At 36.9% G+C, this 23,033-nt stretch overlaps 1 protein-coding gene across 1 annotated transcript in view; it reads right to left on the bottom strand.

The window, feature by feature from the left end:
• The window catches only part of PINX1 (PIN2 (TERF1) interacting telomerase inhibitor 1), a 97,085-nt gene that overhangs the window by 69,650 nt on the left and 4,402 nt on the right, over positions 1–23,033 (bottom strand). The window contains exons 2-5 of the mRNA XM_027853777.1: positions 18,896–19,005; positions 15,835–15,927; positions 13,874–13,952; positions 4,812–4,904 (exon numbers count right to left, since the gene is read on the bottom strand). Coding sequence (XP_027709578.1) covers positions 4,812–4,904; positions 13,874–13,952; positions 15,835–15,927; positions 18,896–19,005 — 375 coding nt within the window. The remainder of the gene's footprint in view (positions 1–4,811; positions 4,905–13,873; positions 13,953–15,834; positions 15,928–18,895; positions 19,006–23,033) is intronic.

Genomic DNA, 23,033 nt, shown 5'->3' with positions numbered 1-23,033 from the left:
AGGCATAGGTCACATTTCTCAAACAAGAAGCCAGGATGTGAATACAACACAGATCAAAAATAAATCTGAAAATCCAAGGGAAACTCATCCCAAACTGCACAAAGTGAATATTCAATTGTTTCTAGACTTTTGGGGGGTGAATTCTTATAACAGAATTTTTGATCCTTTAATGAAATTCACCTCATCATCGTAATGGACTATTACTACATCTGAAGAAACAAAGACTATGAAAAAGTAGAGAAACATAGAAAGACTTATATGAATTGATGTAGAGTAGAGTAAGCAAAACCAGGAAAACAATATAATGACTACAACAAATAAAAAAAAAAAAAACTAAACAGAGCCTAATTATATTGCTCAAATTTGCCCCCAGAGAAAAGTTGAGAAACTATGCATCCCTCCCTTCTTAACAGAGATGAGGGAATATGCATGTGAAATATTAGCAAGCTGTGAAATATAGTCCATACATTGGTTAGTTTTGCTGAATATGTTCTTTATCCTGTTAAAAGGGAAGGGTAACCAGGTGGATGGGGAGGAGAAGTGAGAAGCAATATGGTGAGAAATTAAAGTGATATAAAAGCAAAAGGTATCAATAAAAGATTTTTTTAAGAAAAGAAACCAACAAAATATATAATACATTTTAGAAAAAAATTAGATTGAAAGTACTTAGATAAGCTTTAATTATCTAGAAAATTCACTGAAGTAGAACTTGAAAACTCAAGTGAATAACTGAGGTATTATTACAGTTTGAGAAAATATTATACTTTGAGAAAAAGAAAATTACTTGAGAAATTGAGAAAAAAGAAAAAGAAATTACTATACTTTGAGGAAAAAAGGGCAGAGCTGCTATGACAAAATAAAAAGATTCTATCTTTAAAAACTAGCACATCAGGAATAATAAGACCAATGAACATGATTTGGGGCCAAAGATGGGCTTCTTAAAAGATGATGATGAAGACAGCAACATTAACTAATGTTTATATAGTACATTAAAGTGGGCAAAGCACTTTAATTATTACCTCATTTGAGCGCCACAACAATCCTGTGAAGGAAGCACTCAAGGAATTATGATTATATACAGCTAGTCAGTGTGGAAGGCAGGATTTGTACCAAGGACTCCCCTACTCCAAGTTTATCCATTCCTTGGATGTATATAATCATAATTCCTTGAGTGCTTCCTTCACAGGAGTGTTGTGTTAATGTACTATTTATAATTGTGAGGGCCAACAGGGGCACATGTATGACACCACTGGGTTGAACCAGAAAACTGCTGAGATTCTTCTGTCTCCATATCTTTGATCTTGTGATCTTCTGGTTTTCACAGCAGTATGAATTCCTCTCTATTGTTTGAGTATAACTTTTGCCTTCCCTAATTTTTTTGACACTTGATTTTTCAGTTGTCACATTATAGGATTTATTTAATTAATTTTTAAAATAACATGAACTATCCCATTTTTGAGAAAGATCTGTTGGCCCTCACAACACCTGAGTGTTGCCTGAACCAGATTAAAATGTATTTGGGAAATAGTTAACAAAATTTTGAAAATATAATAAACCACAGATAACATTACATTTTAGAACTAAGTTAATATGCGGCCTACAATATATAGATCATTTCTATTTGAGTTTAACAGCACTGACGTAACCCCTTATTTCACAACTGAGGAAACCAGAACCAGGTAGATTAAATAATTTGCCCTAGGTCATACTGCTTCGGAAGCTTCTCCACTATATCACCACTGCCTTGCATTTCTGGACTAGCAGGCTACATAATCAACCTAGATCAAATATTTCATGGTTATAGTGTTACTCCCCCAATATTACAAAGACCTTCAGAGATCTTCAGCAAAGGATTTAATGAAAGACATGGCCAACAGTCTCAATTTATGAAATAGTTGTGATCTACAATTGAGGGAGGAGTAGTAACACTGATGAGACTGTGTAGTCATCCGAATGAATGAATAAACAAAGCATTTATTAAGCATTTATTACGTGCAAAGCACTGGGGATATAAGTGGAAAAGGAAGACAGTCTCTGCTCTAAAGGAGCTCCCATTTTAAAAGAGGAAATAACATATGGAAGGTTTCAGCTGCAAGTCTGAAGGAAAAGTCCCATGGTCCTTAGGGTGTAGCAAAGTTAACGTTTCTTCATTAATGTCATTTCCATTGACATAATAATAATGATTTCTGGTGCTGAACTACTTGGCAGTACCAAGGACTTTCAGAGCAAGAACTTTGCTTTCCAGGTCTTCAGTAGCTATGGCTTTGGCTCCTAAAGGAACAGGTGCCAGGCTAGGTCTCCGCAGGGGTGGCTTCCCAGGATGGCAGTTAAGGGCACTGAGCTGCAAGCACTGCTATTTCCAAGATTCTTGGGTTCAGGGACCTGCACTGTCTCCATCAGGATCTGAGGAGTGACGGTGGCTGTGGCAGTGGTTCATGCTAGGCACCCCATGCTTCAGCTGAGTGGGCTTGCCTGTCCCATGGGTGGTAGCTGGTGGGCTGCTGGTCCCTTCTCCAAAGGAGTTGCTTCCCACGTATCACATAAAGGAAATGTTATCGACAGCCTTTGCTTCTCCACTTCTCCTCACCCAATGATACTTCTGGGCCTGTTGTTACCATATGGTCATGCCTTAGTTCTGGCAGCTTACTTCCACTTCCAGGAGTTAGGTATCTGCTCCACATAAAGTCAGGATTTCAACTTCTCAATGTGGGTCTACCATCTAGTGGTGAAGTACAGCATTATAGGAATTCAGTGTTCATGTATAGAGGGGAAAAAAAGATGGCATTTCTAATCACTGCGTATTTGCATTTCATGGTTCCCAAAAATATATTGTGGTAAAAGGCAGGGAATATCTTTATTAGCATTGTATGAAACTTCAAAGACATTTAAAATACTACTAGGGTTTACAAAGAGATGAATTCTCTTTTTCATAATAAAATATTATCCCCACAAAACACTACTTAAAATTAAGAAGTGTATTATTCAAAGTTATTATACAAGTAAAAAAAAAACCCAGAATGAGGAAGAACTCTGAGAAACAAGCAAATTTAAATGGAAAATGAATGCTACAAAATTCAAAATTATGATGACTAAGCTTGGTCTCAAAGAAGAGATATAAGAAGATACTATCCCCTCCTTTCTTTGCAGAGGTGAATGATACGGTATATAGAATCAAACATTTTTTGAAGTATTTTGTTAGTTTTACAGAACTTTTCTCTTCCTTCTTTTCAAAATTTAAAGTATAGCTCTTTGGAAGAGATGAAGAAAGAATACAGAGAAAAATCTAAGTGATGTAAAAACAAAAGACACCAACGAAAATGTGGATTACAAATTGTTAATTAAATAGGAAGAGGTGGAGCCAAGATGGCAAAAGGAGAGACAGCAACCCGGCTGAACCCTAAATGTACAACATTCCCCTCCAAACAACTTTAAAATGTTGTTTTAAAATGTTAAAATATACTTTTAGCATAAAGTACATACTTATAATGGAGTTGTGAGAAAATTCCTTTTTATCTATTCACTTTAGTATTTTTATCAAGAATGCATGCTTCTGCATCTATTGATATCAACCCCCTTTTTAAAAGAGATTCTAGATACATATGTTTTATTGGACTGATAGTCTCAATAGTCTCTGATGTTCAAGCAGCCTTCTATGTGTGATATAAACTTTTCTGGGTCATGAGGAATCATTTTCTTTATTCTACTGGCTGATATTTTATTTAATATTTTTGCATCTATATTCATCAAGAAAAATGGTCTACAATTTTTGTTTTTAGTGTTATCTTTATCTGATTTTACAATTGGTACCACATTTGCCTCATGAAAGGTACTGGGTAATTTTCCAATCTTTATTAATATTTATAAATAATCTATGTGTGGAACATATGGATTCTTTGAATGTTTGAAAGAATGCCACTGTGAAACAATCTAGATCAAGTCTTCTCACCCCCTAATTTTTTTTAATGACTTGTTTGTTCCTCTAAGATTGCTCTAATAGGGGAAGCTAGATGAGAAGTGGATAGAGCACCGGCCCTGGAGTCAGGAGGACCTGAGTTCAAATCCAGTCTCAGACCAGACACTTGAGACTTACTATCTGTGTGACCCTGGGCAAGTCAGATTGATCTAATAAAATTATTCATTTCTAAAAAATAAATAAATGGAATGAAATAGAATGAAGCCAAGATTTCATCTTCCATTATTTTGTGACCTGTGTGAACAAGATCACTCACTTACATCAACAGACTAAGAGAAAGACTCTTAAATCCTATCAGAATCATAAAATGAACATCAGAGGTCACCTAGGTCAACCCTAGCTGAACAGAAATTCCATCTGCAACAGCCCTAACACCTCCCCTATACCCAAGCCCTCCAGTGATGGAGAATCCAAAGCAGCCTAGTTTTAACTATTTTAGGAAGATTTTCCGTATGTAGATAAAACCTGGCTCTCCTTTGACTTATTGTTTTTATGTCCATCTTCTGGGGCCAAGTAGAACAGAAAGCCTAACCTCACCTTTATAGGATAGCTCTTCAAAGTCTTAAAACAGCTATCATTCCATCCCTCACCCCCTTAAGTCTTCTCTTTTCTAGACTATATTTTACCAGTTCCTTTAACAAATGACACGGCTTTTAGTCTTCTCACTATTCTGGCTGCCCCGTCCTGGACTATTTCAAATTGTCAATGTCTTTGCCCAAAAAGAAGTACCCAGAACTATATCTTACTTTGTCACAGACTTTCCAAGCCATCCACAACAATCCTGTTAAGTTCAGATAATTATACGTTGTCATCAATGAAACAAGATGTTTATTCTTACCCTTTGTAAATTTTGTATAGTGAACACGTCTTTTTGAGGACTTCGACTTCTCTTCAAGGCTAAAGAATTTTTTCTCCTTGTTACCCGAAAAATCTAAAATAAAGATAGAAAGGTTCAATGATCACCATCTCTATTAAGTTATATAATCTCATTCACATAAAACTTTTAAGAACATTAGAATTTATAAGTGCTATTATATTATTATCAATTAATATTGGTGGTTTGTAATGGACAATGTAAAGAAAGTACTTAAAGTAGTCTTTGTCCTTTAGAAACTTATAAAGTTACTGTGGTATGCACAATTAAGCCTTTAAAAAAAAAAAAGAAATGTGGCAAAGGAAGGCTGTTCCTCATCCAGAGTACCAAAGCAAATTATTGGCAAGTCTAGCACCAGAACTCATTGGTTCCTGCTATTCCTGGGATATTTACTTACCATATGGACTATTCTTCATAAATATCCATAAATGTAAATAACAAAGTTGGGTCCTAGATAAATCTTACAGATTATTAATCACTTCACAACTTTTACACCTCAGCTATAAACTAAGCTGCATGTCGTCTCTCAATGTAATCTTACAACTTCATTCAAAAACAACCTTGGTTTAAAGTCTAGATAGTATAATTACCAAGAAACAGAAAGTCTCAGAAAGTATATTATAAAAAGTATTAGCTAGCAGAAAATGATTATCTGTCTCTTCTGAAAAAGACTGAAATCTCTTAAGTTCTGCCTTATAAAAAATATAGATTTGGTGTTAGAAAGGAGGGGGAAAGAGGAGTAAGGGTCCTTTATTCAGGGACCTATATGCAATTAGCTTTAGTTTTAAAAATCACAAAGCTAGACACAGAGTAAGGGGCAGAAACATAAGTAATAGTTTCTTAGAACCCATCCAATAAGATGTATAATGAATTCTTATTCAGTAATCTCAAAATTTTTTACATTCGGTTCCCAGGAACAATTGGCTCAAAATTTTACAAAGGCATTCCAACTATGAATTTTTTTATTACTTTTTTTTTTTTGGTCAATCAAATAGTACCATAGAAGCCTACAGTCTCTTAGCTTTTAATGGCATACCAGGATTCAATAACAGAATTAATATACCATTAATTATTAATAAGCATTAATTATCAAGAAGCTATTCAGTTTCTTTGATCTTCAATTTTGACAAGTGATTTCCAATTCAGAGGCCAGGATATACTTTGCTATATGGACTGTGTTCATTCTTAGTTCCTAGTAAAATTCCAGACATCAGAAACCTATTTTAAAATGGGAATAAAGCATAATATAGAGTCTACTGTCACACAATCAGGAAGTAAGCACGCAGTGTGATCCTGAGGGCTTTGACAACCAGTCTTAGCATGGGTTCCCTCTGAACCCTATCTCTGACACTTAGTCCTACCAGTTGCTTTTTGTTTTTTTATTGTCCAGTGTCACTCAGGAGACACAGCCCTCACTTTTGGTTAGGTTTCTCTCTACTGTATAGGTATACCACCACTACTTCGTTTGTGTCCCACAGACAGTGACAGTTATGGAGGCCAGCTAGCCTAAAGCCAGTATCTTGGTAGAATCAGAGGGAAATGGTACCTCATGGGCTGCCCTCAACGTGCAAGAGCAGTGTATGATTAGAAGAGTGATTCAGTTTTATGGGCAGAAGCTGCAGAGCCTTCCCCACTGTTCCCTAACTCCAGAGCCGAGACTTTTCTGCTATGCATTGTTCTTTCAGTCCTAATCTCTCTATCAGCCTGTTTTGCTTAAAAATTTTTTTGATGCAAATTATTTCATGAGACTGCTTTTGCAACCTATATTTTTGTTCTCAATAGTGTTAATAAGTAGACCTAATTTTTTACAAACATTTGCATATTCAAAATCAATATAACAGTTTACCTTCGCCAAAATTTCTCTTAAAGGAAGACTTGGCCAACTATTAGTTACATGTTACATGAACCATCCTGAACTGTACTGAAGCTTGGCAGAGGGGAAAGGTTCTGGCTTTGGAGGTACAGATCCTAGGTTTGGATCCTGGACTCTCCGTGTGACCTCCAGCAAGTCCCTTAGCCTCCCTGGGCCTGTTTCCTTACTTGTGAAATGGGAGGCCAGGCCTAGACCCCCTCTGAGGTTTCTCCTAGCCCTAAATACATAATCCTATGAGATGGTCACACAGAACTGATGGCAACATGGAGTGAGCACCTCTTGTGGCACTGACATAGAACTTCATGCTCTAGGTAAAGCTATCCACCCAGATGTAAAACCAAGCTGGTGATATTTTTTTGGTTTATGGGGAAAAAAAAAACTAAAATGGACACTAGGACATAACAAGGAATATTTACTCCCAACGAAGAGAAAGCAGAATATCAATCCTTGATGTGGGGAAACTATATCCACATTTGTTCCATGAAAGTATGACCTGTTTGTCTTTGCATCCTCAGCACCCAGCAGTGTGCCTCATAGTTAAGTGTTTCACAAATGCTTATTAAATTGAACATGTGTTCCCCCTTTCAAACTCTAACATCCACAATGGTCTGTTTTCTGGCACAGGACAAAGAGAACCTCGGAAATCTGAAAGATGCTACACAGTCTTAGCTTCCTATGCCCTGGAGACCTCCCTACCTTTCAGAGGGTCCTCAAGAACAGACCTACGTTTAGACCAGACCAGAGGGGATCTCCTTGTCTTATTTTAGTCCAAACAAGCACCTCTCATCTGGAAGATAGTGGGAGTTAATCAAGGAGAGTACAAGCTGTTCCAAATGTGTGCATATTTTGCACCACTAAGACAATGGTATTTCAAATATGAGCAAATATCTTGTTAAAGGAGAATATTTAAGGATTCATTTTGCTCCCTGATGTCTTTTTTAATAGTCAACAAACAATAAGTACAGTGGTATTTGTGCTCTCTGCACCTTTCAATTGGTTGTTTAACTGCTAAAACAGTCTTACTCAGGGAAAAAGTCAAGAGATAGGGCCAGTCCCTCCTAATGGTTCTGTCATCCTCCATCGTTACTGTGATTCTGCAAGTCAGAAGCATGATACCTCCCTTGGAGAACCCTCAACTATCTTGGGAACTGGGACTAGAACTTTCCTAGGTAATATAAAATATGCTTGAGAGGCAACTTGGCCTAGGATAAAGCAGAAGTCCTGGATTGGTTATTTATTGTTTAACCGTGGGTAAGTAACTGACTGCGCCTGGGTTTCCCTGGCTATAAAATGTAAGGAATATTACTTACACTACCTACCTCAGAGGGGAGAAAATGAGAGAATGTTTGAGAAGCACTTTATAAACATGATATGCTATGTAAATCCAAGTTATATTTAATCATGTCCCTCATTCATGAATTTGTTACTTACTGTCTTCTGACTTGGATAGACATTACCCAGGAAAGCAAGTTTTGTCGCATAATTTGCTTAAAAAACAAACTTGTAATTTGATGTTAGTCCCTTAATAGGGAACAAGTAAATATAAGGAAATTCAGTAACCTGGGTAAAAAAAGAGATTTTAGTGTTACTTTCAAAGTTTTTTTATGCTTCATTTGGATGTGTCTAAAAAGTTACATTTTTGAAAAAAATTTTGTGAAAAACCTTTGAAAGTGAATAGTCATATCTACTTAATGCCAAAAACAAAGAAGGGTTTGCGGAAAGGAGGAGAGGCCCTTGTTAATTATATGCAAATTTCTGGATACCAGATAGAAAGGAGAAAGCTTAGGGTTGGATAGTGAAGCTGGATAGTAAAGCCCCTGTGAATGGCTGGCCCAATGAGTGTTAAAGAAACATGAGCACTGTGTTGGAATAATGTGGAGAGAGAGCTTTGACTCTGGAGTCAATCCTACCTCTGAAGCTTCTCTGTAAGATGAGAATACTGGCCTCATACCTTCTGATGAAACTTTCAACTCCATCACCATGATCTTGCACTACATTTTTTCCTCTTTTTGAGGAGTCACAAAGAAAAAGGGGAAAACAAGGGAGCACAAAAAGCACATTTCTGCTAAATATTTGTAAATACAAAGGAGTCTGGCATTTTCTTCTGCAGTGATTAGGATAAATTTTTAAAAATAATGAAAAAGAAAAGTTATCAGAGTTATGATAAAGGCTAGAATTATGTCAGGGTCTTGAACCCTTGAAGAAGGCAAAAAAAGCATAGCCTGAGTTAGAAAAGTTTTGACAAAGAATGATGGTCAGAGTAACTGAATTGATAATAGTTGAAAATTTCTAGATTAGAGTTCATTTGTACCTATTTATTTGTACATCTTTAAACTTGCTCTAACTGGTATTTTACAAAATAATGACTAATAAATATTTCTGCTCAGTTACTTTAATTAAAAAAAATGTTATTTTTGTATTAAAAAATTGGGAAGAAAAGTACGTACTTTGACTCCGTTACCTGCCTAGGAAGCCTAAACGTCTGAGCACCAGGGTTTAACCAAAATGTTTACTCTTTACCTGGTGGCTGTGTATCAAACTATCGAGATCTGGATTTGCAGTCAAAACCTAAAAAGTGACTGGCAAAAGCCACATAGAATCCCCATGACATTTACACTTTTTGCAATAACTTATAATCATTAATGTAAACAGAGGATTTTTCTAATTTATGCAAGACGTTATTCTCTCAGGTATGAGATAACATGCTTAATTTTACTGTGTGACTAATTCACCCTTTGCCTTATTCAGTAGAAGATCATTCCCAGTCAATCATATCCCAAGAGGACAGTTCTCAGTAAGGCAAAAGGAATTTCTTAAGCCAACAAATGACTAGTCTTTACAACATGACTATAGATAATACTGAGATTAATAGATATCTACCCAAATAGATCTTGGCTGTAACAAATATACAAATTCAAATCCACAGACCTACATCTAATTTCTATGAAATATCTCTACCCCTAAATGTAAGCTCTTCCTGAAAATGCAAAAGTAGCACCAGTTCTTCCCTCCTGCTTGTAGCTTCACTTTCACAAACAGCATTGTCGTAAATTTTCTTGTGGCTAGATTTAATGCTGTAATTGTACCCAATAATTACAAGCATGTCCCGGCCTAGCTTTTGATGCCATCCAACGAAGCCCTTTTCCTTAAAAAACAAAACAAAAATCCTCATACAGGCATATAAAGTGAGGAAGCTGAGGGTCAAGTTCCTGTTCCTGTCACTTAGTAACTGCATGAACTTGGGCAGATTATTTACTCTTTGTGAGCTGCAGTTTCCTCATGTATAAACTCAAGGTATTTCCGCCGACTCTAAACTTTACAAGATTATGAAAAAGAAAATGAGATTATTTTGGTAAAAATGCTCTGAAACTAATAAAACCAATGCAAATCAGAGGAAATTGCCCAATGTGTGGGTATCTGGATTCAGAAGACTAATTGCCCTGTCCTGGCACTGCCACTTAGTACCTGTATAATTAGTGCAAATTATTTCACTTCTCTCAAGTCTTAGTTGTGAGGAAAAGCAAGAAGATGTGTTTTGGGCTAGAATTCAGAGTGAAGGAAGGGGTATATATATATGGCTGGAAAGGTAGACTGGGACAGGTTTATAAAGGGCTTTTTTTTTAATTAAAAAAATTTTAATTAACAAAAATTTACTTTCTCTCCTTCCCCCCCTCCAAAAAAAGAAAAACAAAACCCCTGTTACAAAAAGGTTGTGTCAAGTAAAGCAAATTCTCACATTGGAGTCATCCAAAAAAAATGTCTCAATATGCTTCTCACTGCAGTATTAAAGCTGTTTTCCAATTTAAACTTATCCTTCACTTTTGTTACTATTCTTCTGACAGATTTTCAAATAAACTGATGGCAACGATGGCCAGTTTATTCAATAGAATTTCTTTGAGAGTACAGCCAGCGTGCCAGTGTTAGAAAAGACAAAAAGCAAGTCCAAAGAGATTCTTTCTTTACAAAGGATATCTAAGCATTGTTAAAAATAAGGCAATATATGTAACTGAAGTTTAAGTACATTTAACATTTTGGCACTTGTCATTAGCTAGTAGAAATGTAAATATTTTATATTGTCACTAGCTATTCATTCTTGTTGATGACTAGATGACTAAAAATAAAAATTAATTTCCATTTCTCCCCAAGAAAGGTAATAAAATTCTACCATTTTCCACTACATATGTGAGCACACATTTTTACTTTATTCTTATTTTAAGTCAAAATGTAAAAACAAACTCAACACTGAAACAGATGTAAGACTGTCTGGTGCTTAGCCAAATATTGCAAAATGAAAGTCCAACACAGAAACTGCATTTATAGGATTATCATATTATCTAAAATACCTTCCAAGTTGTAACTGATTGAATTTAAAACATTATTTACGTTAAACAAAATTTATAAAACAAATGTAACATGAAATCTTGCAAGCCTTGCTGCTTGAGGTCATGTTGGATTGTTGTTCCGTTGTTTCAGTCGTGCCCGACTCTTTGGGATCCCAATGAAGGTTTTCTTGGCAAAGATACTGGAGTGATTTGTCATTTCCCTGTCCAGCTCATTTTTCAGATGAGGAAATGGAGGCAAATAGGATTAAGTGACATAGTAAGTCTCTGACAGCAGATTTGAACTCGGGCCGTCCTGACACCAGGCCTGGTGTTCTATCCACTGTACCACCTAATCCAGCCCTGTGGCTGGATTACTTTTCAAAATACTAGCTGGATTACTTTTCAAAATTCTTATAGAATGTCTCACACAAAATATTCATAATAATTTTACAATTAATTTTATACTTAAGAGTTTTCATAATCATAGGTAGAAAAAAATTTTGTATTAAGTAATTATATAATGGGGAGAAAAAATGAACACTGCTTAGTTTAAGTACTTAATGTATAAGCCTAAAAAAAATATTATGAGTAATATAATAAATGACCTTGAGGATTCAGAACACATTTTTGTTGTTGTTGAAAGGGGTCTGTAGGAAAAAAATATTGGGAAGCACTGTTCAGAATATGTTCTGAAACATGCACTTGTATAATTCAGCCAAAAGATTTTTTCTTTCCCTGTCTGAATTACTGACCCGATCTTATCTGACTGACTTTAGCTTTCATTGAGACTATGCACCATTCTGGGGCTTAAGGAAATCAGTACAATATTATCTACAAACAGGAGCACCTGAAAAATCTCAGCATCTATAAGGAATCTTTCTTCTACTTGGTCTTTGGGCAAGCTATGCTCAATGACACTTTAAAAAACTACTGAATTTTGTGCTACTTTAAGGGTAAAGATCACTAGGGAGAGCCTACGCTCTTCACGATTATCTGCCATGAAACTTCCTTTCAGCTGTGGTTATGCTTGCTCTCCAAATAATCCCACCAGAAACGCCCACCCAAATTCCCAAACTACCTCCATAAAAACCCCTCATTTTTAATATTTTAGAAATAAAAGCCATATGAAGAAAGATGCATCCAGAGAAAGAACTGACAAACAGAAATATGTGCAGAATAATTTTACATATATATGCTTATTTATGTCTAATAGTAGCCATTTCTAGGGCTTGGAGGAGAAAACAGAAAAAAAGGGGAAAAAAAAGGGAAAAATGGGGGCAGCTGGGTGGTGCATTGGATAGAGCACCAGACCTGGAGTAAGGAGGTACTGAGTTCAAATCTGGCCTCAGACACATAATACCTACTAGCTGTGTGACCCTGGGTAAGTCACTTAACCCCAATGCCTAACCAAAAAAAAAAAAAAAAAAAGGGAAAAATGATAACTTTGTTGCATATTTGGAGATAATAGCAAGTTGTACATGGTAGATTTGCAGTTTCATGTGCAATCATCTTTTCTATTTACCATGTTATGGAAATGCTTGTTTTGTTCTGTGAACTGAGGATAAAATAAATTAAAAAAAAAGTAAATGTAAAACCAGAAAGATAAACCCAACAACACACAAATGATCCAAAGACTCTGAGGAAGATAGTGTTAGATGGCATGGTTTTTTTCTTAGTGGGTTTTAGACTAGTTCTTCACTAACTAATTAACTACACAGAGAACCAAGATGAGGTTTTATTCATCTCTAATGTCTAGCAATGAAGCTACAACAAAATTCTACTATACCACAATAATTTGACTCCTAATGAAGAACTCATTTCCAACTGATATTATCAATCACTCAGTCAACAAGTACTATATTTATTAAGCATCTACTACATAGAAGGCACTGTGTGCTAGGGATACAAAAACAAAAAGCAATTCCTACTCTCCAGGGCCTGATTTGAGGCTGCAAAGTTTTGTTTTCACATTAGCCATTTCAATAGATAACCCCACTCACCCAAGCTCCAACAAGAGCCTCAGTCATAACAAAGAACTTTCAGGGACAGCAACTCAGTGTCATTTGACAGTTCAGGCAACATTTTTCACCCAGTCTCCTACTCTCTACCTAATGTTTAATAATCTGTAACACTTTTCTACAAAATTTTTACTAGCCACAAGTTTATGATGTCAAGTTTCTATTTTCTGCTTTGTGGCTTGTTTGCATTTTTTAAATGTGTAACTTTTTGTTCACATTCCTGTTTTCACTAGAAAAACCAGTATATTATTTCTCGTTCATCTCCCTTCTAATACTGATTCAACTTTTTGTGAATCTGTTTGCAAAACTAGGCTTGCTTATTTGCATTACCGTGTGGAAAATTCTTTTGGGTTTAAACAAAAGCTGATTCTCAGGTACAGAAGAACTAAAATACTTCTTCCCCAGAGTTCTCTTTTTCAGTTTTTTAAAATATATTTTTTAATTATTTCATTATTTCCCAATTTCAGTTAAAAATTTTAACATTCATTTTTTAAAATTCTGAGTTCCAAATTCTTTCCCTCCCATCTCTCTCCCACTCCTTGAAAAGGCAAGCAATCTGACACCAATTACACACATGAAGTCATGTAATACATTTCCATATTAGCCATATTACAAGAGAAAACACATTTACAAATAAAACTGAGAAAAATAAAGTAAAAAAATATGCTTCAATCTACATTCAGAGTTCATCAAGGAACTAAAATATTTCTAAGAGCAACTATCATTAGAATTAACGTGTACAAATGTCAATAGAATTAAGATAGAATCTGTCTTACGAATTCTGTGTCTAGAGGCAGAGACTAGACTCCATACCTTTTTCTTCTTGTCCATGACAACTGTTCAATTCAGCAAGAAGTTGATTAAATTCCTCTTGGGGAGCCAGCCAGTTGTCCTGTAAACATGACACAATGTGTAAGGAATGATCCCGCTCAAAGGGAATCTCACGGTACTATCGATGTAAAATTGTACTAATGACAATGATGACAAGAGCTAACATTTAGTGCTTGATTGTACATAAAGTATTCACACATATTATCTGATCTTAATCAGAAGCCTTTGAGGAAAGTAATGCAGGAATTATCTTCATTTTGCTTATTAGGAAATAAAAGCACTAACTTGCTCATGGTCACAAACACTCAAAATTACTTACCCAAGCTAATTCAGGGGAACGGGTGTCTCTTCTTTTAAACAGAAAGATGTTCCTGGATGACTCAAGACTCCAACTACAATAATCTCAGTTTTTCTACTCTGGTCTAATCACATTGTCATAAGCGATATAAGTAACCAATGTAAGGAATTTAGCCTATCTCCAGGAACTTTCATAAAAACTTCCCACCAGATGTCACTGACTGACAAATTTAAGGTGGAAGACTAACTGGTGTAGGGCAATGGAAACAGCAACAAATGTGGAGGCATGAGACTTGGGTTCAAATCTGTGTCCACTACCTACCGGGTGAGGGGCCCCTTAGACAAGCAACCTCGCACCTTTCTGAGCCTCAGTTTCTTTATCTGTAAAATGAAATGACTGAATTAGATGATCTCTGAGGACCCTTTCTGCTCTATATCCATGATCCTATTATGATATTTGGTAACCTCCCCAAACACAACAAGGACAGCAATGAAAAGTCTCATCCTGTTTTCCAGCAGTTAACTAGTTTACAGTTTTTATCTTATAACTCTATAAGATCTCCTTCTCAAAAACATCCTCAGACACAGAAGCCATGTTTCCAAAGTGTTCAAAGAAGTGATATTTTGGCCAGTTTATCAAATACCCAGGACTAGCACCAGTTTGGGTAAGATCAATAGACAGTCACACTGACCTCACAGTGTTCTGACAATGAAAAAGGTCAATTTCCAGTGATCTGGGCAGAAGGGTAGAAACACGGGTAACAGTAACAGAATAATCTGTTATCAAAAGGCAACTTTTATATAGTGCTTTGAGCTTTGCAAAGCACTGTACATGCATCATCTCAATTAAAATTCACAACAACCCTTGCGAAGTAGGTGCTAAAAGGTATTACTATCATCCTTGTTTTACAGATGAAAAAACTGAGGCTCACTGATGTGAGTGACTTGACCATGGTCACATAGCTAGTAAGTTTTACAGAGAGAAGATCTGAACCCAGTCCTGCCTGACAATAACTCCAATACTCTATCCTCTATGCCAATAATACCAATACTATATCCTCTATGCCACAATAACTCTTGCCTTCAAATGATTTTTTTCTCTAGAAAAAAGACCCAATTCCATTTTTCTTACTAAGATTTTGATTTAATATTAAATTTTGATGTTGTTGAGTTGTTTCAACATGATCAACTTTCTGTGACCCCATTTTGGGGTTTTCTTAGCAAAGATACTGAAGTGGCTTGCCATTTTTTTCTCCAGCTCATTTTACAGATGAGGAACTGAGACAAATGGAGTTAAGTGACATGCCCAGGGTCACACAGCTAGTAACTGAGGCCAGATTTGAACTCATGGAGATGAGTCTTCCTGATTCTAAGCCCAGTGCTCCATTCACTGAGCCACCTAGCTACCCATATTCCAAATTTAGTTTGATATTAAAATTAGTTTCTTTTGCTTTAGTGTGTATCAAATAGGGTTATGGGTCAGTAGAGGAAGAATATGCAGAATGTCTTAGGTGGCAAATAACTAGGATTCAAAACGAATTGCAGTTAATGCATAAACTGGACAGAAGACAACACTGTGATCATCAATAACCGCTAAGCTATCTAATGAAAGGCATTACATTGGCGTCACCAGGAATACTGCTCACCTCGTGATTTGCTGAGGCTCCCAGCCCAAGCTGGTTGTTTTTAACTTGAACTTTAATATGTTCCGTGGCTCCTTGCTCCTGAGCCCCTAGACCCTACAGAGACAGAAAATAAAGAGGGTTCACACTGTGCACTAACATCAATTAATAATCACAACTGAAGATGTTCTGAACAACTGATAACTCACAAGACAACTGTCCAGCCTGAGAACATCCTTCATAAACTTAAGAAATTATGCTTCTTTTTTTTTTAAACTAGAACCAAGATTTCACTGGTAAAGCAAACTCCTGGTAAGAAAAACTCCCTGTTCAATAAGGATCAGTAACTTCTAGGCAACCAAGAGTCATAGAGTTACCCGGTGTCCTGGGTGGGTAAATGCCTTGCCAAGGGCCACACAGCCAGCATGTGGGAGGCAGAACTTGACTCACCCTGACCAAGGCTGGGTCTCTATCCATGACAGGCTTGCCACATAATGAGAACAATGATAAATGAGAGCAGTTGACATGTACACAGAACTTTTAAGTCTGCAAAGACTTTGCATACATCACCTCTTTTAAGCCTTACACCAACTCTGTGAGGTAAGTCCTACAGGTATTATCTCTACTATATAGACAAGGAAACAGAAGCTCAGAGGTTAAGGGACCTGCTAATGGTCACATAGCTAGTAAATGTTAGAGGCACAATTTTAACTTGGATGTTTCTGACTTCAAGTCCAGCACTCTATCCACTACACCATGCTGTCTTTCACAGGAGAATAACTTAATGTCCTAAAACAAATAATGCCATATACTTATTTTGATGCATTTTCTGGGAAGACCCAAAAAAGATGAATGAAACCAGGTACATATAACATTAAGAGTGCAAGTATCTGTTCCGTCTTTAAGTTCATTTAAGTTCTGGTATGTAATTAAGGACAACACTAAGTTTTGAGAAGAGGTTGACATGGTCCATTCTTATACTAAGAAGGGAATTATATGCACAGATTTAACTGGAGTTTAGGCTAAATAAGTTACTATTCCCAAAAGGTACAGATGCTTTCTTTCAAGGGACTTAAACCCATGAGCTAAGCAAAAGATTTTTTTAAATTAAATTTTATTTCTTTCAATCAGCAAAAATACTCTCTCTCTTATAACTTGGCCTCAAGTAAGAAAAGAAAAACAAAACCCATTACAAACACGTTTACAGTCAAGCAAAACTAAATTCCACATTGGCCCTGTCCTTCCTATCTATCTAAACATACACATGTATATGTGTGCATCTACATGTGTACATATGTATATATACACAGGCATATTATATACATCCATGTATAATCTCTCATTTTGCACTGAGTCTTTTGCCTCTCAGGAGGTGGGTAGCATGTTTCATCATTAGTCTTCTGGAATAATTAGCTGGCCATGGTTGGTCATTATAATGACCAGAGTTCTTAAGTTCTTAAAATTTGTCTTGACAACATTGCCGTAATTACATAAATTGTTCTCCTTGTTCTGATCACCTCACTCTACATCGTTTCATACAAGTCTTCCCAGTTTTCCTGAGACCAACAGCAGTAATCAATCACATTTGCCTTCCTGCTCCCCACCCAGAGTGTGCCTCTTTGTCTCCCTTTTCATTTTTCTTTTAAGATCATCAAAACAGAACTATTTCCAGTCTAATTAGACTCCCTCTATGACTCCTGATGATGATATGATTCAGAGGGGATACATGTACTATCACCCCAGAGTAGAATATAAGCAGTTTACATTTGTTTATTCTCTTTCTTAATTAATGTTTGCTCTTCAAAGTTTCTATGCAAGTCTGGTCTTTTCAACAGGAATACTTCAAAGTCCTCTATTTCATTAAAGATCCACTTCCCCCCATAAGATTATAGATTATATTCAGCTTTGCTGAGTCATTCTTTTTTTTTTCCCTAGGCAACTGGGGTTAAGTGACTTGCCCAGGGTCACACAGCTAGTAAGTGTCAAGGTATCAAGTGTCTGGTCTGAGGCCAGACTTGAACTCAGGTCCTCCTGACTCCAGGGCCAGCGTTCTATCCACTGCACCACCTAGCTGCCCCTGAGTAAGTCATTTTTAGGGGTGTGTGTGTGTGTGTGTGTGTGTGTCTGTCTGTCTGTCTGTCTGTCTGTCTGTCTTCTGGATATCATATTCCAAGCTCTCTGCTTCTTTACAATGAAGGCTACTAAATCACATGTGATCCTGACTGTGATGCCTCAGTACCTGAATTATTTCTTTCTGGTTGCTTGAAGTATTTTTTTCTTTGACCCGGAAGCTCTAGATTTTGTCTATATTGTTCCTGGGAGTTTTCTTTTTTTTCAAGATTCTCATGAGCTAGTTGTTAAGTGACTTGTCCAAAATCAGTTCTTAATCTATGACTAAGAACATAAAAATATACCCATCTATAAGTCAAATTATGAAAATATTCTTCTATTCAGTAAACATTTATTAAAAGCTTATGTTCAAGGCACTATGCCAGGCATTAGGGATGGAGGCACAAAGACAAAAAAGAAATATCTCTTACCTTTAAAGAGCTTACGTTCTACTGGGAAGACAAAACATTCACATGGATAAGTAATTACAAATTTTGGCAAGGGAGCACTAAGATAAGGAAGTGCCTTATGTAGGAGACGGCCCCTAAATGAAACCCTGAAGCCAGGGATTAAAAGTGGAGGTGAGGAGAGAGGGTGCTGAAACCACGGGGTAAGACTGTGCAAAGGTATGGAAAGAAGAGCTGGAATGTAATGTACAGGGAATGTCCAAGAGACCAGTTTGGCTACAATATAGAGTATGTGGGGGGGGGGTGAAACGGAGGGGGGAATAGTGTGAACAGGGTCTCAAAATAAAGGTTGGAAACAGCCTGTGAAGGGCTTGAAATGCCAAGCTGAAGAATTTGTATTACATTGCATTCTAGAGGCAATAACAAGCCACTGAAAATTGTTGAGTAGAGAAGTCACGTAATCAGATCTATGTTTTAGAAACATCAATTTGGAAACTACATGGAGAATTCGGGAAACACGAAAAACCACGCTTTCATAGTTGAAGGCCCCCCCTTTTTTTCTAAAATACCTTTCCCTTGGACCATCCCATCTTCTCCAGCATTTTTTGGCCAAACTTGGAATCATCATTACTCCACGCAGTGTTCCTTGGATCCACGGACCATTTCTGTTTCCGCCGAGCTACAAGCAAAATGGAAAGTGCCTCTTTAGCAACTTAATCTCTAAACAAAGAAATGCTAAGTGAGATATGTAACTATATACAGCATAAAGTTGTAAAATATAATATAAATCTCTCCAACACAGGGTAGATATGTCAACACTACTGGCTTGTCAAAAGAACTGGATTTTAGTCCCAGTTTCACAATCACAGCCAAACACACTGCCAACAAATTGGGGAGATGAGGCATATGCACCGGAACCTTCTGGCTCTCAGCACTTACAGTTCAGCAGCCACCCTTAGGGACAGCTGCTAAGACTATTGGTGAGAGGAGGGATAAGTCACTAGGTGGATCTAGGTCAAAACTTGAATTTTTTAAAAAGAAAAAGGTCATCAAGTTACAAGGTCATCGACTTAGAACCAAAAAGGGCCTTAGAGATCATTTAGTTCAACCCTCTCCCTCATATGCTAATTTTCAATGTTAAGGTTTGCATTGGTTTTTTTTTTGTTGTTGTTGTTTTTGTTGCTTTTAAATTAGCTTCAGGGATACAGATGTGGCTGGACAGCAGTTCTTGTAAAATAAGATTTGGGACTACAAGTTCAATATGAGTCAACAGAATGACCATGGACTAAAACCCTAGGTCTAGAGAGCAGGCATTCAGAGTAAAGGCACTACCACCTCCGCTTCGCTCCGCTCTGCGCAGGCTGTTATCTGGAATGTTCTACTCTGTTCTGAGCACCATACTTTACTACACAAGGTACAGAAAGTTCAGAAAAGGATTTTTAAAAAGACCGTGAAAGGACTGGAGAAGATTCTACACAAGAACCATTTGAAGGTACTGAGGAAATTTACAAAGCACATGACAGCTGTTTGAAAAGGGCAGAGATATAGAATGATGAGACTTGTTATACTCTGACCCCAGAAAGCAGAATTAGGATCTCTGGGTAAAAGATACAGACAGGCAGACCAATGCTTAATTGAAATCTTCCTAACTGTCAGAGAGCTCTAAAAGTTGAATTGGTGTGTATAGAGCGCTGGCCCTGGAGTCAGGAAGGCCTGAGTTCAAATACGACCTCAGATACGTGTGTGACCCTAGGCAAGTCACTTAACCCTACTGCCTCACCAAGAAGAGACAAATAAAGTTGAAGGGTCCGCCTCAGGAAGCAACGGGTTTCCTCACATCAAAAGAGACTGCATGGCTACTTGTTGGGGAGAGAGCAGAAGAGATTCTCGGACAGGACGGCCTCTGAAGCCTCATCCGGATTTATGGCTGCGATCTCACTGAATGGTCACAAACGTGAAACATTACACAGACACTTTCTAGAGTTCCTTAGAAGACAGGCGCATAAGCGCACATGGCATTGCAATTCAAAAGGGCCTACATGACATTTATGTTCTTCTAAAAAGACGCATAAAAATGTTACCTTTAGAAACTCACTAATAATCCCTATAATATCCCTGCAACGTTTAGTAACTTAGCAGAGAATCAGGACAGCATTTTTACCATCACAGATTTTAGGAAACTCAATGTGACTTCGAAGAGCTGCAGTAATAAAAAAAAAAAAAATCAAAGGGATAAGCAATGTAAGTTTGTGCTGTGGTAATTATCCATCACTTATTCTGATGTATAACATACTGCTAGTGCGTCGGATTATGATACCTCAGTGACTAGTACTACAACTCCTGGTACTAGCTACTATATAATTCTTAGTACTAGCTATCTGAGAGCTATCATTGGTGAAAAGATGTATAGTAATATCCTCATTATTAGGAATTCTTAGGGAATAAGTTATTCTGCATAGCCGAGTTTTCCCCAGATCGCTGAAGGCTTAGCATTTTAAACATCAAACTGTTTGCATTTTGCTTTGGACAGAAATTTTTTCTAAAATGTGGTGCACATTCCCCTTCTTTACCAGGAGATACTGAACATAATTAAACCTTTTCTTGAAGGTTGTAGGTCATCATTTTGAGCATAAGTTACTATGCAGTTCTACTTGACAGTGATGAAGTTGGGGGGGAGGACACAGAGTCAATGAGCTGTAAAAAAGGTTTTGCTTCAACACCAAATGATTCCAGGTTGCAATGGTCATGGAGTTCTTCTCTCTATGCTTTATTATTTGCCTCCTCCCTTGAAGTCAGATGTGACTTCCTGCTGCTGTCAGTATATCTCTCTCCCCGTCCCAATTTGGTTTTTCTAACCTGCTGTAAGCCTGGAAATCAAATAACTAAACTTGTTAAAACTAGGTGCAAAATAAAAATAGGCTCTGAATAAGGGTTTGAGTCACTTCCCTACGAATAAAGTACATAAGCTTTCAATGCATAAACTTTTAAAACATCAATTACAGTCCTTCAGAGGACTTTTTTTTTTTTGCACACTTCTCATTTCTTGCCTGTGTTTTGAATAGGAAAGGTTGCCAAATGGCTGTTCCAGATGGGTGAGATGCTACACAGTCACCAAAAACGGGACTAAAAAATACTAAATGTTAGAAAAATCTAGATTTATTTATGCTAATTATAAAGCACCAAACTATAGTAAGGCTGGAACTTTTTTTTTTTTTTAAATATCTAAGAACAAAGTATCAAGTAAAAGTTATATGCAAGGGTGAACACTGGGATTGAATTGGGGAGTTTCAGGCCACCTGACCATTCTAGCTTCACAGCAGGTGGGTGAAGCTAGAAATAGCTGTCACTGTCTATGTTTCAGATTCCTCCTGCATAAAGCAATGTTAATGCTGGCCCTGCCTGGCACATAGGGATGTCTCAATGACAAAACAACTAGAATATAAGAACCCTTGAAACATAAAAGCATTACATGGCATACTCTAATGACAGTTTTGGATTTAGAGTCAGGAAGATGGGCTTCAGATTCTTCCTCTGAAACTAGTTGTGTGACCAGGAACAAATCTCTGGGCCTTGGTTTCCAAATCTGTAAAATGAAGATGCTAATAATATCCATGGTATTTGAGGCACTGCTACTGTCACAAAATAAGGTACTGTGGGTAAAGTCCTTTACAAATCTTCAAGCGTCATATAACAGTAACTGTAATTATGTAATAGAAACGTGAAACACTATTATACAAAATCTTTCCAATTCAGTCCATTTGGCAGGAGGTCCAATATTCTAGTTAAGTAAGCATGCAGTGAAGCAGGGCAAAAATACTTCCACACAGAGCTATCTATTTACACACAACCCAAGGCAAGTAAAACCAGCACTAGGCAAAACTGTCAAACTAGGGGCAGCTAGATGGCTAAGTGGACAAAGCACCAACCCTGAAGTCAGGAGGACCTGAGTTCAAATCCAACCTCAGACCAAATACTTGACACTTACTAGCTACGTGACCCTGGGCAAGTCACTTAACCCCACTGCCTAACAAAAAACAAAAAAACAAAAAAACTGTCAAACTGGTGAGTGGCCTTTGACTCCTCTTTCCTTCTGAGTGCCACTGAGGTAGAAGGGCAGGTGGGACAGTAACTTCAGAGACAGGAGAAGTCAGAGGTGCATCAAGTCAGGTATGTGAGAGAAAAAAGCCAACACTCTCACCTCTTTGGAGACTTCAAAGGAAAAAGTGAAAGGATGAAGGATTAGTAAGAGTTTAGGTTTAGTAACAAAGAAACAAGTTCTCCAAATTGTGTTTTTTCTTGAAAGTTTGTTTTACATGTTTATCATGGTTAAAATAGCCTCATTAAATGTTACCTAGTCTCCCTTGTACTCTAACCTATCATTCCTTATTTTCTAAGTTCAGAACTTAGAATTATTTTTTGAGTTTTCTAGATCTATCTCTACCCCATTCCAACATCTTTCTGTGGATGGGACAGGAGAAGACCTTTTGCATCAAATGGTTGTCTTTGTTCATCCTTGTTTTGCAAAGTAAAACTCAGTCATAGAAAATGACACACATACACATACATATGTACACACACGTACATATATACACATAAATAAACTATTACAAGGCCTAATACATTGGCAACAGTCAAATATGAGTTGAATGTTCTTAAAAATTAGAAATTCAACTTGAAATTAAAATGTGATATTTGTAATTACAAGTT

This window comes from Vombatus ursinus, unplaced genomic scaffold (assembly GCF_900497805.2).
Source record: "Vombatus ursinus unplaced genomic scaffold, bare-nosed wombat genome assembly UNPS02010219.1, whole genome shotgun sequence".
Taxonomy (NCBI): Eukaryota; Metazoa; Chordata; class Mammalia; order Diprotodontia; family Vombatidae; genus Vombatus; species Vombatus ursinus.
Note: the sequence above shows the minus strand (reverse complement) of the source record. Positions and strands in the feature narration are given on the sequence as shown.